The sequence below is a fragment of the Amblyomma maculatum genome, chromosome 2 (assembly GCF_055883805.1).
Source record: "Amblyomma maculatum isolate TAMU_Amacu chromosome 2, ASM5588380v1, whole genome shotgun sequence".
NCBI classification, from domain to species: Eukaryota; Metazoa; Arthropoda; class Arachnida; order Ixodida; family Ixodidae; genus Amblyomma; species Amblyomma maculatum.
The window spans coordinates 205,326,558-205,345,773 of NC_139345.1; the positions used below are offsets into that span (position 1 = coordinate 205,326,558).

General features: G+C 47.5%; 1 protein-coding gene across 1 annotated transcript in view; it reads right to left on the reverse strand.

Annotated features, from left to right (window-relative positions):
• The window catches only part of LOC146201108 (uncharacterized), a 35,881-nt gene extending 17,446 nt beyond the window's left edge, over positions 1–18,435 (reverse strand). Inside the window, exon 1 of the mRNA XM_084592491.1 lies at positions 18,387–18,435. Coding sequence (XP_084448617.1) covers positions 18,387–18,435 — 49 coding nt within the window. The remainder of the gene's footprint in view (positions 1–18,386) is intronic.
• Between the last annotated feature and the right edge of the window lie 781 nt (positions 18,436–19,216).

Here is a 19,216-nt window from a genome sequence, read left to right on the forward strand (position 1 = left end):
CACTCAAACCACGATACAGAGCAACACAATCGTGGCCAGCAAATGTGTTAGTCACGTGATATTTTGTATTTCGAGGGCTTTTTTAGAGCTTACTAAAAAGATACACGTGAGGCATTCTTTATGGGAAATAAACGGAATGGGTGTTTCAGAAGGGGCTTTCCGATTTTGCAAAATACATTTATTGTCTAAAGGCAATACTAAGTAAATTAGTAAAAGTATATTAATTACCAATTAGTCAATTAAAAATATAAAATTGCCTGTAGTACGCCAGATGGCTCGCACCTGTATACAAGTGGTTCCTCTGGCCTATCTTGAATGTTGTATTTTTTAACAGTTGGCTAATGTTAGCTTGGGCACCTTGTTTATGAGTCGCCGATGAAAAGCCGTTCGCTGAGATGTCAAAACAAGCTCTTACCTGAGGCTGATGTAAAAAAACAATTACCGACGATCACGTTACTTCCTAATATGAAATATGAGCGCAGCTCATCAGCTGTTTCAGCTTTTCGATAGATTGAGGTATGCGTTTCGGCTCGAGCGGTGCACATATCGAGATCCGTCTCCACCGATCCGGCACTCTGATTGTCGCAGCACAGGGGTGGCATCGCAGGACGAATGAAGAGAGCATTAGGTTACCGAGAGGTCGCGAGAGGCAGCGCGCGGGCCCATAGGAACGCTGACCGGCGAAGAGATAACAGTGACTGACTGATACCTCTGACGCCGCTAGCGAGTCAAGGCTCTGCGTTTCGGCTTGGGATGCACGTACCGTGATCCGTTGGTGGCGAGCCGATGCTTCAGCAACCGGAGAACACCGTGGCCGCCACGCAGGAAGAGGGGGGGAGGGGTACACGCAGCGGCGAAAGGTGGCGGCAGGAGCGCGCGCAGCAATCCGAGAACACGTGCTGTCGCCGCCACGGAGAAAGAGGGAGGAGAAGGGTACATGCAGCGGCTAACGGTGGCGGCAGGAGTGCGCGCTGCCCTGCCGCGGAGATGGTTGCGAGGGACAACGGCGACGACGATGCGAAACGAGGAACAGTCGCCAAAGAGCTGCGCTCTCTAAATGATTCGAGTCCGTCAGGGCTCCCGCCTAGTCCCGAGATGCGTTGAGGCCTGTGGCGTTTCAAAGGGAGTATTGGTATAAGTAATCTCATATGTGATGAGCTGCGTCTGCCCATGTGATTTGGGCCCTGGGTGAAACGCAGCTTCATCTCGGAACATCTGGAATTTTAAAGCGAAACATTTACTAGCCCCATTACACGAAATTACGATCGCCGGCGCGGGGACTCGATGGTACCCCAAAACGGTCTTCAAGCAGACGGCTCGCACCGCTGGGGATGGAGGGAACGCTGCGGAGGAGCGATTGATGCTGACATGTCTTAGTGCGACAAAGAGGGATGAGCGGTGGTTACTACGGCTTGGTAGACGACGCAGCACGTGGCGCTTCTGGTGAAGGAGAGAGGAGGTTTTCGGCGGGGTCGCACAATCCCTCTGCCCTGTCAGTCGTTGTGTCAGGCCGTCTTTGGTGATGGATGAAGAGACCGAGTACTCTGATCTCCTTTGATTCGTGAATTGGACCGCTCGCAAACGACAGCAAGATTTGTGTACTGCATCTCAGAGAGCCAAGCTTCGCCAGGTGGGAGACCAGGTGAGCCGTATGGTCCACCGGGTGTCTAACAAACGCGGGGGGTTGCGAAGTAAGGATGCCTTGCGGCTGGCAAACACCTTCGTAACCAGTCGAATCCTGTATTCGACTCCTTACCTCCACTTGCGGAAGCACGAGGAGGATACCGTCGAGGCGATCCTCCGAAAAATCATGAAACGTGCCCTCAACCTCCCAATCTCCACCTCTAACAGTCCGGTCATGGCCCTAGGGGTAATGAACACTTTCAGGGAGCTTCGGGAAGCACATTTGATGAAACAATATACCCGCCTCACAGAGACAGTGTCGGGTCGCCGCCTTCTTGCCCGGCTGAACATTCAACCTAAACAGTTCACAGAGGAGAGGCTCCGCATCCCAGAACTCTGGTGACGCGCCCTCAGAGTGCGGCCTCTCTCTGCCAACATGTCACGAGAAGACCATAATGGGCGGAGCCTGGTGCGGGCAGAAGCCTTGGTCCGCCATTATGGCAACAAATCAGGTGTGTTCAACGTAGATGCATCGGGCCCCCATCCGGGGGGCTGGTACACGGCCGCAGTGGTTCACAACGGGAACGCAGTCGATGGCCTTACTTCAAGGCAAAATCATAACACACGCTGAAGAGGTAGCCATTGCACTCGCTGCCTCAGACCACACTTCTAATATATCATCACCGACTCACGAGGGGCTTGCCGGAACGTCGCCCAAGGGTGGACCACCCCCTTAGCCTATAGAATATTTCAAAATTGCTGTCGGGACACGGACCCCGCGTGCCGATATCTCGTCAGGGCTCCTAGCCACCAGGGTCTTGCTGGGAACAAGGCAGCTGACGCAGCCGCCCGCGCGCTTTCTCTCCAGGCAGTTTCCTCGGGACTCGAATCGGCTGAGGACATCGATTGCAATCCGGCCTACACATTCAAAGATATTGTAATTTTTTTATCAAAACTTGCATCGCAAATACCCTAACTCCTGCAAAGAGTTAGGAAAAGTGAACGAGAGGCTGCTCCTGCGCCTCTTCACTAACACAATGCTGTGCCCGGCAGTACTTAACCATTTTGACTCCCAATTCACTGGACAGTACCAGTACTGTGGGGAGGTGGCTGACACCTACCACATGGTATGGGCCTGCCAACAAAACCCATCCCTTCCCCCCATCCCTAACTCTTCCCGGGAGGACTGGGAGGCGACCCTGCTTGGCTGCTGCGACCTACAGGCCCAAAGGGCCTTAACGCGGCGTGCGCGGGCGGCGGCAACCGCCAATGGGGTCCCTGACTAGGGTCTCCACCCAGTATTGTAAGGCCGAAGCCGTTAAAGATCCGCGTCAAACCTCCCAATATGAAATAAACGTTTTCGCCCCCACCACCACCTGTCAGTCGCAGATAGCCAGGCGTGCGCGATGGATAGTGAACAGTCTACAAGCAAGTCGCCACTGGGCAGACCTCGCAAATGCCCGAAGAGGCACAGCGACGAGTCGAGAAACACAAGACCCCAAGAATTAAGCCATACGTGCAAAGCTCGCTGCTAAGAAAGCGGTCTCGTTACCTCCGATCGAACGGCGTATTTGACATGCTCAAAAGATAGCCGATGCGATTGCGGCCACAAAGAGAAATGCTTTCGCATTCTCACACGCAGGCGGTCCTAAGCGTTTCTACCAAAATTTATTTTTCCAAAGCTGAGAAAATGTGAAAAATTTGTCCATTGAGAAAAAAAGAAATGAAATATAGTATAGAACCTTTTTAGGAATGTATACTCTCAAAATGCCTTTGCTCGAGCGGCTTCGAATAGAAAAGGAATTGGGATGTACATTTTTAAAACATGACTGTCGAAACAAGAGTGAAAACACGTTTCCATGACGCAGTCACTCCATCGCACGCTTGTGGGGTCAAAGACGATGTGTGTGCGGATACTTATACTTTGTACCATAGCCTAACGTTCTTGCACCATGTTGTGCTGCTTCTCAGCTGGAACCTTCCCTTCTGACGGGACCAGCAACAACATTTTACATTTTATGGCTTCATTTGCCAATATTAGGTTACCTCAAATGCTGCGAAGCAGCGATGATTTTTCTGCATTTGATTGGTATTTTTTTCGTTTCTTGAATACAATGCATTCAACTCACTATAGCAACGTTTAGGCGATTGGTGTATTTACTACATGGTCCATATAGTATATATAGACTTACAGTGAGAGACAATGGGTGCCACCATAGCATAACCCACCATAAACACGTAACTGTCCAATTAGACATTTCTTTAGGCAAGTATTAGGCAATTGGTGACCTCGATTGGTATTACCAACTGCATAGATTGTTTCATCTAGTGCTTTGAAATGTATCAGTGCGAGCCCTGCATATTGAAAAACAAATGCAGGGGAATATAAATTCTTGTATTATAGGTATCAGCCGTACAGCGCACTAAATTTGTGCCTCCGTTACGCCACTATTGGGGGCGGTATAAAGAATTTACTGGTACGAATGGACAAGGCCCACTGAACCCACCATGAGAGTCTCGGAAAGGGAGCGCATAAAAGGAAGCAACCTCATATGACTAACGTACTGAAATAATAGTAATTACTGAAAACTGGTAATTAATAAACTCTGTAGCCTCTCAGTCCGTTTAAGCCTGCTTATTTTATCGTCATCCTCCTCTGAAGTAAGGCAAAAAAGCAATAATTACCGAAGAGCTGCTGGAAAGAAATAAATGATTCGTATTATCTTACAGAGCACATGTTACTGTTCAGTGATATTCATCTGTGTTCCTGTTATTATTCATACAGAGCCTTTCCGTATACCGTGAAACAGGGACAGACGTTTTTAAAGCAACTGCATTTTACAGGTTTCTCAAAGCCCGTGGCAGTTATTTATCAGCAATGATTGTCATGGACGACATTTGTTTACAATGTATGTCATTTTGAAGGCGAAATGGGAGGTCAGGGAAGGGGACAGAGACACACAAGCTCCGCTGTTAAGGGTATGACACACCGTCGTTAACTGCTACAGACCGCGGCTCCAGTAGCTCATCATTGCTCGATTACACGCACTTTGCCCCTCGCTGACTCAGTTATCTGTTAATTTCTATCTCTCTCTAACATATAGTCGTCAGCTGCCATACAATGTGAGATACCACTCGACACAGATATGAAGCCCTTCTTAACTAAACCGCATGAACATGCCTGCCAGTCATAAGGGCAGCTTGCCTTATATCAGGATGGAAGGTGAATCTGCAAGTTGAACGAAGAGGAAGAAGTGGTTTCGGACGAGAAGAGCGCGCGGTAGAGAGATTGGGCACCATGTTGGCATATTGATAGCCAGGGACAGTTCGGTATTAAACACAGTGTAGAGGCGGCCTGGTGTCTGCCGTGCTTCTATAAGTTTGGTGCCAAAACCCGGGAGGGTAATGTGAGCTTCTCCAACGATCCTTCCTGGAGGTTACAAGAAGAAATCTAACGACCCTTTAGGAAAATACCAGGATCTCTGCCAATTAACCCTAACTGAAAGAGACAAAGAGGGCGTCATCGAGACATCATCGAACGCATCAAAAGGTAGCGCGTGATTCAACGAGATTTTCAGACCAGGCTCTGCCATGAGGCAAGTAATCTACTGAAATCCAACGAAGGGACTATCCTTGACTTAAAGCTCATTTACGCCAGATTAAAAGCCTGCAACGAAGCTGTGCGCGTGCTGAATGAGAAAATGCCTGCTTTTAAAGTCGACGTTTGTGCAGAAGACGTCACAGCTGCACAGGAGTACGATGAGATTGCCACATGAACGAGACGCTCCTCAGCCGCCACATCTAGAACCTTCAGGCGCCTACTCCCGCTACCGACAGCCGTCGTTTTACCAAGGCAGCAGATGAGCTCGCTGTAGCAGCTGCATCCTCTACGAACGCAGCTTTACGGGAAATTCTCGCAGAACCACCTCTCGACGTAACCACCGATCCTGTCATCAATTCTGTCGTCACAAGTGCCGCCGTTTCCACGCCGATCCCCGATTTCAATTTGATTGGGCGAAACCCAAAGACATCAACGCAGGAGGCACACTGCAATGAGGCATCGTAGAAATTATTTAATGAGAGGAATGATTTGAAGTGGGCCCAGAGCGATATCAGCAATCACAGAGGAGCGGCTTCCATCCAGCGGGAAATACATTTGGGCCAGGTGTATTGTACTCAGAGATTGATTCCCATGGGGCTCTCCCCGAGTAAACAAAGCTTCGAGTCAGTTACGAACGCTGAAAGTCGAGGAGGGGCTTCTGTGCTGTTTAGAAAGAAGATTCTTTTCAGACCTCCAAAGAAAGAAGATTGCAAATGAACGCAACATGTTGATCCTGCACCTGGCAACATGCGCACGGGGAGATCATTCCAAGGAAACGACTTTATCGGCCTGGGAAGGTACAAGGCTCGCAAGGAGGAGCTTATAGGATTTAGCGAGGATGACTTTACTCATGGCCCTGAGAAGCTGTCAACAGAGGATAATGAAAGTGTACGCAATGGCTGTAAGCAAGATGGGAAAGGCAGAAAAAAGCAGACATACTCAGCTTCCCTCAAAGAGCTCATGACTGCAACTTCTGAAGAATACATGCGAGAGGAAGACGCCGAACCATTAATTAGAGCTGAGTCGTCGACCTCTGTCGGCCCTATGAAAGAGACAAAATGAAGAGCGTAATTCTGGTCTTAATAAACAAATGGAAGAAGTGCATAGTGTAACTCAGCCAGCCCTTATGCACCTCCCACAGTCGTTAAGAGAAGAGAGCTGGCCATCGAGAACCCTGGCAAAATGGCGGTCGCTGTTTCACAAACACAGGAAGAAACAAAGGCCAGTGCGCAGGAAAAGAGAAACAAAGGCCAGTGCGCAGGAAAAGAGCACGGTGGAAACCGAGGGTTATGTTAAGGTGTAGTGCTTTGTTGTGGTAGAGTGTGCGCGAGTATTGTCAGTGTTGACGTCAAGGATGTGTGTGCAGAACTTCTAGCTTTGCAACGAACTCATCATGCTACGAAGGTAAACAAGGTAAATTCCGATTATGCTTAAACTGAGGCCGGAGGAAGCGAGAACAAGATCTTCTTTGAAGAAATGAGATTTTTTGTCCACGAGCTGAGCATGGAAATCCATGACAGGGATGAAGGCTCCAACATCAGATATCAAAGTTCTGCGCATTTTTCCTTGTACCGTCAAAGCTTCCACCTTTGCGCTATAGAGCCCTACATAGGGCCACCAGGAAGAGTGACAGCCAGCTGCAGTTTTATCAAGTAAGCCTAAAGTAAGAGGCCTAGCTGAAACGGATAAAAACATCAGTGCTCTGGGCACTGAGATTGTCACTGTTTCAGAAAATGTCACTGCTTCAGAAAATTTTCACTCAAAGTTGGACGTCACTTGGAGGCAGAGCAAGTGGTGTCACAGTTGTTACCAGGAGGGGCGGTGCTCTGGTCTCTATTAGCAGAACTTGCACCTCTGGACATCGTTGAAGGGTTCCACAAGCAAGGGGTGCCACAGACTGGGGGAAAACTACCGATGTGCCACACTACATACTAGACTTCTATACGAACCAAGGGATTGATGTTGAGTGTTCTATTGTGGTCACTCATCTCGACTGATCAGCGTAGCTTGTTGGTGGGTGTACAGCACGAGCATGTTCGCAAGAACTTGGACAGAGTGTGGGCTACAGTGCGCGATCTGAATCTCTGCTGCCACATTGTTCTGTAATGTTGGTGTCTATCACGAAATTGGCGCACATTTCAATCAAGCCGGCGCGGCGCGAGGCCCGCGCGGCGCCGCATCGAAAGCTCCACAACGTTCGAGAAAAGCCTCCTTCTCCGCGCGAGAGAGCGCGTAGCTTTGTACGCGTCGCCATCACCCTCTTTCTCATCACCTGGCGACGACGCTGATTCATCAGTCCGGAAGATGTCAGACGTCTCCAGTATATTCTACGGGACCTAGCCAATGACGACGCGTGGCTCGAAGGGAGGAAAAGGGAGCGCTCTAACCAGCAAAGCTAAGCGTGTTTGCGCGCTAACCTTGGTGCGCCTTAACAGACAGACGCGTTGCGACCTATTTATGGAGGCTGCACCGCTTGTGTATTAAGTCAGTCAGTCAGTCAGTCAGTCAGTCAGTCAGTCAGTCAGTCAGTCAGTCAGTCAGTCAGTCAGTCAGTCAGTCAGTCAGTCAGTCAGTCAGTCAGTGAGTCAGTGAGTCAGTGAGTCAGTGAGTCAGTCAGTCAGTCGGTCAGTCGGTCAGTCGGTCAGTCAGTCAGTCAGTCAGTCAGTCAGTCAGTCAGTCAGTCAGTCAGTCAGTCAGTCAGTCAGTCAGTCAGTCAGTCAGTCAGTCAGTCAGTCAGTCAGTCAGTCAGTCCAGTCCCAGTCCAGTCCAGTCCAGTCCAGTCCAGTCCAGCCCAGTCCAGCCAGTTCAGTCATTCTTGCCGAATCTGCAAGTTGAACGAAAAGGAAGAAGAGCTTTGGGACTGGAAGAGCGTGCGGTAGAGAGACGAGCGCCACGTTGCATATCGATAGCCAGGGACAGTCGGGTATTAAACGCAGTGTAGAGGCGGCCTCGTATCCGCCCTGCTTCTTCTATACAAGTATCTAGGAAGGTCCGATTGCCATCCCCTCCCATATGAAAGGAGAAGCCGGAGTTTGAAGCCCCTGCCAAATCATGTCATGGGATCACGTAATGTCACACAACCTTACTACCAATCCCGGCAATACCTAGCTGTGCCCGGCAATGTGAGCTGCCGAGCCATGCTAGTGAATTTTCCCTCTCAGCTCCGACGCTATGTTTTCCAGCGAATGGTGCCTCTAACGCTTTCATGTTAAAATGCAGCACTATAGGTTCTCATTTCTCGCGATATGGTGGCTAAGAATGTGTGCTAGGGCAGGAAGCACAAACATTGCTCTTATATCGGTACTGGCCCTATATTGGGCTAGTTAATTGGCAATTCACTCCAATATTGAGCCAATCATTTTTGCTGCATGCGAGGCAGCTGTCCCTAGTTCCTTCAAACGGCATCTCTCTTTGGTGGCGAGTGATCGCGGATATCGCGGATATCGCAGTGAACCGTGAGGGCCCTCTCGCTGACCAATGTGTCGTCCTCGTATTTTGTTTCTCTCAGCTCACAGTTCAGCTTCGTGGAACCTCCTCCCGCCGCCTCCGATAACGACAGCGAGGATAGCAAGAGGATCGTCGCCATCGTGTGCTGCATTATCTTGCTACTGCTGCTGCTCCTCTACATCGGTGTCTACATACTGAACACCGGTACGTGGAAGTATATGGATCCAGATGAGAGAACGATGTTATATGTCTGGACGTGTATAGCTCCGCTGTGCGCTGTCTTACGCTTCCATAAGATCGATATCTGCTTTCGCTCCTGGATGCTTTCGTTAGACGAGCAATTCGTACCCAAGGCAGACAGCAAACTGGAGCAGCTTTTCGTCTTTTTATTCTTGCACCCAAGACTCGTCTCATTACATAGACTGTTATTCCTGATGGTGACCCTTACACCATATTTAAACACAAGTCTATTTACAAGATGTCATTAGTGGTTATTGACCTTACTCACCGTCAGTTTTCAGTACTTCTAGCCATGGACGAATGTAAAACAATTTAGGAGCACCTAAAGCTTCCCTGAAAACAACTTGCGGTAGTAATATTCTTAGAGGTTGCTCTTGTGAGTATTCGAGACAAATTTGAAACCTTTTTGTGGAGCGTATCATTTATAGAGAATATTGTTTTAAAAAGTGCTCCTGGCGACTGCTCGCGACCGATTGGGGCGACACATCTGCGCGTTCACCGCGCGCAAACCTCCCTCCTATGTTACATCACTTGGGAGGAAGAGCATCATTCTCAATCGCCCATAGTTTAGTGCTAATTAAAGTAGCTTAACATTTTTGCGTTGCGGCGAAGATTGATGGGATACCTATTGCTCGTTAGCGTTTTCTAGCTTTCGTAAACAGCTTTTCATGCTCGAGCCCTTTAAGTTCCACTTTCAGGGATTTGTCGCGAAAGTATTCAAGGCGCCCGTCTGCCGGCTTTACGGATTTTTTTTGCGCGCAAAAGTGTTTTGCTAGTCATTTTCATTGAGCTCTTAATTCTTTGCGTTCTGCTTTTTTTCCTCACAGGTGCATAATTATACGCAAACAGTCTTAGTTTGCCACATTATGCTAAAGATCGCCAAACACCTAATACATCCCCGCTTTAATCAAGTGGTTCGTGGTTTGAACGTGCACGCATGATCTAGGAAGTAGGATGTCTGACACCGCATTAAAGCGTGCCCCTTCCATCTCAAATGAGAAGCCTAAGCTATCAACTGCTGACAACTCAGCCATAGGATGTGTATTAATAATAGGCAGCTCGAATAGACACGGACGTACACAAGATAACAGGACTGTCGCTGAACTACCAACCTTGGTTGTCAGCGCCAGTCTTGTTGTCTTGTGTTCGTCCATGTTTACTCATTCTGCCGCTTTTTATTTGCATCCTCGTCAACAAGCTCAAGCCAGGACTGTAGTTCATGTCAGGTGGTCTGGTGACGTCATATAGCACAACAACCAATCACTTGCGATCCGGGTCACCTGCGATTTTGCTCTTGCCCGAGGCATTCTCGTAATTTTTTTTCTCAACGCTTACATTGGCGACGACCGATTTTCTGGAATTCAAAACACTTCGCATTGTAAGCAATTAGGAACAGCCTGCACCAAGTCCGGCACATTTCCGTATGCATTAGTGCAACAACAAATGCCGCCTTGACAGCCCCGAGGTAGCACAATTAGATGGCGTGGTGACACTTTCGGGTAAGAGCATTTAGGGTTCCGTTTGGCTCATGTAACGGCCTCACTGTGAACAGTGCATATATCACTTTGTGCGCGAAGTATGGCATGCTGTCCACCCCCCGGAGTGCGCGGTTTTTCAACTACAATATTTGGTAGCGTGAGAATGCGGGAACACTAGTTGGCGACAAGAGCAAGATGCATTATTACTTGCGATTCGCCAATGATTATATCAGTTGCTAAGCAACAGAGGGTATCACATGCAAAACAAGATCTATCTTCTCGAAAGGCAAAGCAGAAAGTTGGTTCTAAAATTTATTACGCAGAAAATGACACTTCAGCATCCTTGGTAATGACAGCAGCTTGCGACAAGTAGTTAGCGGCTGAAAATGATAACAAAATGCGTTTAGTTGGATTGAGTAGAGACCACAGATCGAAACCTTCAGAGGAAAATAATTTAGAAGAATGACATGGATTGAATTTGGCAGGTACTGTCAGGTCATGAATCGCCAGTTTAGCAGTATGCCTAGAAATCAAATTTAATAACATATATGCACCCTAACGCTGTGGACCTATGGTGCATCAACGGACAGGATCAAAAAGTGGGAATAACAAAAACTGATATCAAAGCAGATTTATATTATGGGTGTAATGTTAGAAAATAGAACAGAAAAGAGTGGGTCCGATAATGAACGTTCGTTAGCGACATTCTAGTAGCACTCAAGAAGAAAAAATGAACATACCCAGGACATGTGGTGCAGAGAGAGGGTAACTGATGGTCGCTAAGGGTGACAGGCTATATTCCAAGGGAAGCTAAGCGTTGCAGGCGCGGCAGAAATTTATTTGGGCAGATAAGCTTAGAAAGTTTGCATGCGTGAAGTGGATGCAGCTGGCAAAAGACGGTGTTAATGGAAGAAATATGGGAGAAGCCTTTACCTTGCAGTGGATGTATTGAGTCTTATTACCACGCTTGTAATGATATTAAAATTACCGTTGACATTTGGGGAATGGTCATTCCTATACAGTTCACGCGCTTAAAATTCATTCTTTTCGCCTGCCCTATGTCTCAAGGGGAGTCAGTGCGGAATTACTCAGTTGACGGCAAGGAGGCTACCAAAAGAACTGTACTTTCTGTTGCTGCTCATGGCCATTGACACGTTTTGGCTAGCCTGAATGTCTGAAATTTTTATGCAGCTTTAGGGCTTAACAGAATAAATTATCTTTCGTACCGATCAAATTATGTTTGTTCAAGGAATAATCCTCCTTGCATATAAAACATCTTGAAAAGCTATGTTTGAGGAGTAATATTTAATAGCTTGCAACAATGCATCTCTGCTACTGCTTCTGTTTGGTGACTAAATGAGCTTTATGAGCAATTACTGCAAATTTGTGTTGTTTTTTACGTGTACCTTCTTACCCAGAATATTCTAATGGTAATCTTTAAGTGAGGCCTCGAGTCACTTTACCGAATATCCCATAATACGCATGTGTGGGTTGAAGATTTGCTCTATATATGTCTTAATTTAGCGCTCCTAAAGATATTTTGGTAGGAACTCGACTCAACAGACCTACAAACTGAAAGCTTTTTGCACTTGTATTTGTGTAGGAGTATTGTATGTGCCAACGCTCTAAACAAACTCTTTCTTTTCCAGACACCGAGCCCATGTATGGTAAGTATCGGTGGTATATGAGACACCATGAAAAGAGCAAGTGCGCCTAAACTTTTAATTCCATCCATATGGTCTACCTCTGAGTAAATTGGAAATGTTTGACAATTTCTTTTAACAAAGGTTAATTGTACTCAGTTTGTACTCCCACCCAGTGAAGTTGCACCCACCCAGGGGCACAGTTGCAAAGAAAAACCTACTTATCTTTTTCGTTTTACATCGTTCGTCACTGTAAGCCTGCACTCGAGCTGAGTGGAATGCGTTGTCTTGTTGACTTCCCCGTAAGTTAATTTCCTTGACATACTTAGGTAATCTTGTTTACACGTCGGTATTATGTTTATATGAACAATTTCCTATCAGCTGCCAGAAGTTTTGGTTAGCGCAGTGTGTAGACAAACTGCCTAGGATAGGACTGGCGGTGGTCATGGGCTCGGTTCAACGACGAGGGATGCCTTGCACAATGCCCAATGAGTAATTTGGTATATGCTAGTTTGTTCCAACGCCCCGAGTTTGGCGAAACGAGAGTACCACCTCGAGCTCTGGGACGCTTTCAGATGAAATGAAACGGCGTCTCACCGCAAATAAAACGGGGAATGGCATTCTCTGTTAACTGAACTGCGAGTAACGCCTGCGAGTAACAAAATCGATTTCGAGCAGTGCGGCGGCGCTTCGTTGTTCTCGTTGTCATCTTCCTGAGCGGCTTCAGATGCGGCCTTGGCCCTGGCTGCCTTTGGCGAGCGCAAGAGAAGCGGGTCGCAGTAGGTATTGAGGCGGCTGACGTAGACAGCTTCTCGGCCGCAATCACACAAGCTCGAAGGGGAAGTGAGAGGCTCCGCAATGTAAATCACGGAGGAGAGGATGTTTGCAGGACTTTGCGATGAGGGCTGTGGTATTCAGTGCAAAATTTTGAAGACAATCACAGTGGTGTTCCTGGAACACAGAGCGAAATGAGGTTTCCATTAGTAAAAATGGCTAGCGTCTGAACCTTATAGTGGCGATGTTTTGGCGGCCTGCTTTGAAGCCTCTGAAAGAGGTGTCCACTCGGAGGAGTCCGAACAATTAGGTATTGTGTCTTCCATCATGAACTATGCCCACGCCCATAAAGCTAGAAGGCATGGATAAATCCGATTGCCAACTGCGTGGCAGTGTTATACACGCATACGTCACGAAAGGAAACAGCGTACCAATTGGTGCGGTCAACTGCGACGTGCATAGGGAGCATGTCTCCAGAGGATGACTGTAGCGCTCAGTCATCCCTTAAATTTGAGGGACGTAGGCTTTAGGGGTCCGATGTATGATGAGGAAATCAACCAGGAGAGCTTCAATGACGTTGGAAAGGAGGACGCGGTCTCTATCACTTAGCAGCTCACGCGGCTCTCCGAGTCGAAATGATGCCGCAAGAAAGGAGCTACTTCACAAGCTGTAGCACCGGGTTTTGGAGGTGGTTCATGCCGTCGATAATCCAAGCGTTTCCAGAGACCGTGCAGGAAAGACCGCGTAGAGGCAAACGCCAGTATGATCGAAAGAAGGTTTCATGCATGGGAGTGGCTGCAAGCGACCGGTCGCACGCGGTGCGGATAACAGGCGGTGCAGGAGCGAACGTATTCTGAGTGTAGTTGTACATGCAGTATCAATATTAAGGCATTGAGGCGAAAGCCTTTAATGGCATATACTGTCTGTGTTCGTCCGTTCGGTCACACTATAGTTATCAATCAAATCACGTCATCACCCGAAACCGAAACCAACGTAATAGGAAAAAAAAATCCGTGCTCCACCGGGATTCGAACCTCCAGCGCACGGATCCCCAGCCATGCGATAAGCAGCTACGCCACATCCGGGATAGCGAAACATTCAAATTCTTCTGTCTATACAGTGAGGATGATAGTAGCAATGACATTGACGCTGCAAGTAGTGATAATGACTGATGGCATTAGCAATGATAATGACGGTACATTTATTCCATAATATGAATGAGAGCAAATTTGATGCAGCGTGTGCACCAGCAAGGCTTAGGCTTTGGAATGCTAGCAGAGTAGGTTCCACAGTGGTCTTTGAATGTTTTTTTTTTTTTTTGAGAATTCCTTTTAAATGTTCTCAGCACACAAGGGCAGGTAATCTGGGGTCGGCGTACAAAGAGGCGCAAATTTCAGAACTTAAATGACAGGTAATCACGTGGAACCACCGCCAACTGTCGAGCATGTAGTTGCGGCGGTAGAGGATCGAGGCCATCCGGAAGCGCAAAATGCTATGCTGGACGGCACAATGTTCAGAAGGCGCAGAGTTGGGAGAAGTGAAGACGACATCGATGAGGGAAGTAAGCTAATGGGTATTTGCACTTCTCCGCCGCATATAAGAGATGGTAAGAAGTGTGAGGACGGGATCTGCCACTGAGATAGTGGCGTAACTGGGGGGTGCCGACCGCACTGGGTGTAGCTGGCGAGTTTGAGGGGGTGCGGCGAGAAATCATTGGGAAAATGTGTGGGCTGCATGTCGCTAATGCGAAGTGTAGCAAGACTCTGATAAGTACGGGCTGACTACAAAAAAGATGAAGAACGCAAAGACAAAACGAAATAAGTGTTTGTGGGTGTGGTGGGATCGAGTGCTTTACCATACGGGTGGACTACAAAAAAGGAAGAAACAGAGGCCCAAATTGAGATGGGTAAGGCGAAGACTTTTACCAACGTCGAGGTGCTTTAGGACGAGTGCGGGTGATAAAACACACGCAACAGGATTCACGTGCTGCATTATGTGGGTGTCGGCGTTTTCTTTCTGGCCAAGGAAACGTTATCGTTAGAATGAGAAAACTCAGTTCGAGACAATTTTGAGCTCGACGATGTTCGTCATCACTCAGCTCCAAATGGCTTGCTTGTAGATAATTCTGCACTGTTGTTAGGGCATTAGTACGCGTTGTCATCGTTCAGGTCTGAATGCAGGATACCGCTTCCACCATGTTAGCGGCATGGAATAGTCGGAAATGAAATGTAGAGAATCTGAACTCAAATTAGAAGGAATTCACCTCTGTATTTCTGTTACTGTTGTTTTCCCGTTGAATGGTTCTTCTTGTCCCTAATTGATTGATTCAGAGCACGTGAAGGAGCTGGGGGACTACGGTTGTGTGAAGGGGTGTTTCTCTGTGAACTCCCATTATGGGACCGCGCTTACCCCGATCGCCCTCCTGATGTCAACTCATGCAGCATAACGACCAAAGCTGCAGCATGACGATGACTTTTGGTTTCGACATGTCAGAGGCGCTTTCAACTGAGAATACGCCTTAGAAAGTTGAAGCAACCAGCGGTTTTCAACAAGGGACTGATGAGGTGGCAGTGGCACAGCTGCTGTCAGGATTCGGATTTTAAGGCACACTGATTCTTCCGTATATGTACCACGAAGTATGCTGATCAACCAACACGGCAGTTTTAATATACGCACTTGCATCACGCGCCTGCGTAACACCTTGCACCACGCTCAAAGACGTTATGGGTAAGCGAAGATGTCAAACACGGTATGCCTTCTCTCGGTCGCATGGAAGAGCCACGCTTACAGAGAGCAGCTGTCTCTGGATTTACAGTACATCATGTACACTTATTATCGCCGAAATAATCCTAGAGGGGTACAGTGACTGAGCCCAAGTGCTGCAGGCATACTTTATAGATGTCACTACTGAGAGGGCGAGGAAGAACACAAAAATTTCTGCAGATGCACTTTCGCAACACTCCCTTAATGTGCTGTGGAAATACTTTATCTCGAGTAAAAGTACTTTCCTGGGGCCATGTAATACCAAGGAATTCGGCAACAAATATTGTCTCGTAATCCTATATCTAGCATTTCTGACTCATCTTTATTTTACTCTTCTCATAAATGTTCTTGCTTCTGATCTCTTCCTCGTAAACCGACTTCGACATTGCGGGTACTCAGTCCTTCTACATACACAAACATTTGACATGAAAGATTAAGCATGCTTAAAAACATGCTTTTTATTTATATCCAAGTAAACATTGTATTATGAGTCATGTGAGTTTCGGCACAGACGGACTTGTCGCACAAGACCAAGATCATAATTCAGCATTAAAAACGCACACCCCAAACTTACCTAACCATTGCTATTTGCAAGAGCTTGGCGCCGCTCAGCTGAACTATTTTTCTTTCTGGATATCCGACAGGCGGGAAGACTATTACACAGGTAGCCACAGGAGGCTTCTGAGTCTATGCAGCGTTCGCTCGACCGGACGTCAGTATTCGTCAGTCGAGAATCGGGCCGTCGTATGGTTCTGGTTACGGAACCTGAGAAGGTATCTGAGACCACTACGAGCTGCGCACAACGAGCTGCGTAGAAAACAGGCCATAGTTCCGAAAATGTTACGATTGAGAATCGCCTTCACAATGGCCTTTTGGTTTGCCGCTGTTTCCGGACGATATTCACTTGAATCAACCTAGAATGACAGCCTAAATTATTTCATGGTTGACAATATAACAGAGTGTGTGCCGAATTGTTTGCAGTAAAAACTCGCAATATTGTTAGAGCGTGCTCTGGGTACTTCTAGACTGTTACTTGGATGATTGAGCATCTATTATGGCTGCCAATACACCGGTGTTATTTGTGCGCGAGTGATAAAAAGAATTTTCAACGTGAGTTACCTGAGTAGCACAGACGAATTTCGTAACAAATCTAACACAACCTTTTGTTTTCCTCGATATTTTCCCTCATGCATATCTTCAAAACACAGGGAATTGAAATAAAAAAGAGAAAAGAGCAGTTTTATTTATTTGGGTACTAATTCGTGAATAGTTAGTCACCACCCTTTCGGACAGTGTTCTTTTAGTATGGGACTCCATTTTCTGTCGCTGTTCGGAGCGCCCGTTCGTTCAGCCGGTTTGGTTTTGTAGGGGAGAGCCTTGAGACGATACGCATATCAGGAAAGACAGCAATCTCTGAAAGAGTAAAAAGCGCAGAGTGAGTATCATATTTTAAGGGAAAAGCCTTACTAGCCCTATTAGATAGAATTGTTCGTTCTTGTTTTAGTTGAGCCAGCCATGGTCCCGAAACAAACATGCATCACCATCGTCGGGCAAAATGCAGCGGCAGAATGTAACATGCAGCTTCACCGTCCATGTGCAAATTGCACCATGTGTGGGTCTTCATGCAGAAGAAACTACTCGAACAGATAAACCGTCGCACAATCGTCTTTAATGATAGAACGCAGCTGCTCAAGAAGTAAATGTCCAATAGACGCTCGCGCTTCGGAAAAATCAGAACGCTTAAGCATCGCTCTAAGTGATAGTGTGATACCGTCTTTAACACTGCCAATAAATTCCGTGATTTTTTCAATTTTTCTTTATATTTAAGCAAAATCGTTTAATTGTTGTGATTAGTGAAATTTTTAAAATTATTATTGCTGAAAAAGCAGTACACATCAAATGTAGAGCTTAGTAATTGATACGCATCCCACTAATTCACTAGGTGCCCCTCTACACGGTGCATACCAACGACCCTTCGTAGCCTATGCATTGCGTGCTTGTACTCAATGTAATCTATATTGCGACTAATTCCTTTAATTTAAATCCATATTTTTTCTCAACACGTTTCTGTGTGACGGTTGTCAATTCTCAGATACAGCGACGAGGCTTTGGCTGAACGAGCCAAAAACGCTGTCGCGCAGTGTTCGCACGCAAGTTGGTATAGAATGCCGGTTCACATGGCGTAGTGTAGGCGTGCTGCGTCTTGGCTTACGCCCGCGCCTCGCTGCCGACCACAGCGCCACCTATGAATATTAACATGGCGCTCTTCTAGGTACCTTTGCGATAAGAGCTCTCTGGACATCATCATATTGCTGGCTGGCCTCTCGTGTGCACTTGGAACTATAAACTACTGGAGTATAATGCAGTGAAACTGCTTTGAAGCATTCCGAAGGAAGTAAATCTCGACACCTTCCCCGTTCAATAAAAATGTCTCGACTAAATGCTTGAAGTACTGCCTTCAGTTTGGTTTCAAGCGGTTTCAGTTAGTAACTTCTCCAAGTTTTCACCTAACTGTCAAGCACTGACCTTATACAAGTTTGCATCCAGAGGAAGCCTGCCACAATAACTGTCCCCGAATTTTACTCTCCTAGCTATTTCCTATATCGGGAGGCTACTGTAGTGCCTTGAGAGCGGACGTGCTTCGCATAGGCTCTGTGAATTTCGGCCTCTGGACCCGTGATTGTTTACACCACGTTCGTTATTTTGGCCTGGCAAGATCCTTGAGTGCGCCCGTACCTCACAGAGCCAAAATTTGTGAGTGTGCAAACGTTTTGAAGGACTTTATGGCATTCTGTGCGTGGACACCGTGCGTCTCACGCCTGGTGTAGCGAACGAAGGCGAGGAACGCGGCGAGAGCCGCCGTCATTGTGGCATTTCTCGGCCTCCCACAGACCGCAGAACGCATCGCTATGGAAGTGTTTATGGAAGTGCAACCCATCACCCCTGAAGAGCTGAAGGACGGCTCCTGGATTACTTCATTCAAGTACCAGGAGCTCTACCGTAAGCCTAATGCCGCTGGCCCGAGCGGCAGCGGTAACCCCGATGGTGACGGCGTCTCGTCCGCATCGCGGAAGAACGCCGGCGGAGACGCAGTCCCCAACATGAACATTCAGGCGGATAAACGGCAGACATTTCATGCAGAAAATCCAGCTCCCACCGCTGCCTACTGATCATTTCAAGGTTGTCTTCAGACCGCAAGTTCCGATCGACTCCCCTCTCAAAGGAGGGACCATTCTACTTCAGGCGATTGGCAGTGCAGCTGCCACCAAGGACGCCCGAGTGTTCGAAAATGGTATCGCCCAGCGACACCCAGTCAACCAAACGAATACTATCAGCACCCCAAGCAGGGCTCGAGAAGAAGCCTATAGGAAAGTAGTGACCTTCACCCTCCACGGAAAGACGTACCCTGTCAAAACCTACGTACCAGCTGCGGATCTCTCTGTCAAGGGCATAGTACACAATGAGCACAGCGGGGAATCAGACGAGCAGCTGCGACTCAACTACAGACACATAAACCCGGATGTTGATGTTATATCCGCAAGAAGGTATGGGAAATCCAACCACATTGTTGTTATCGTGGCTGCTACGACGCTTCACAGAGTGCTCCGGTATCCGGGAGCCCTACGTAAAGTGACTCTGTTTCTCAA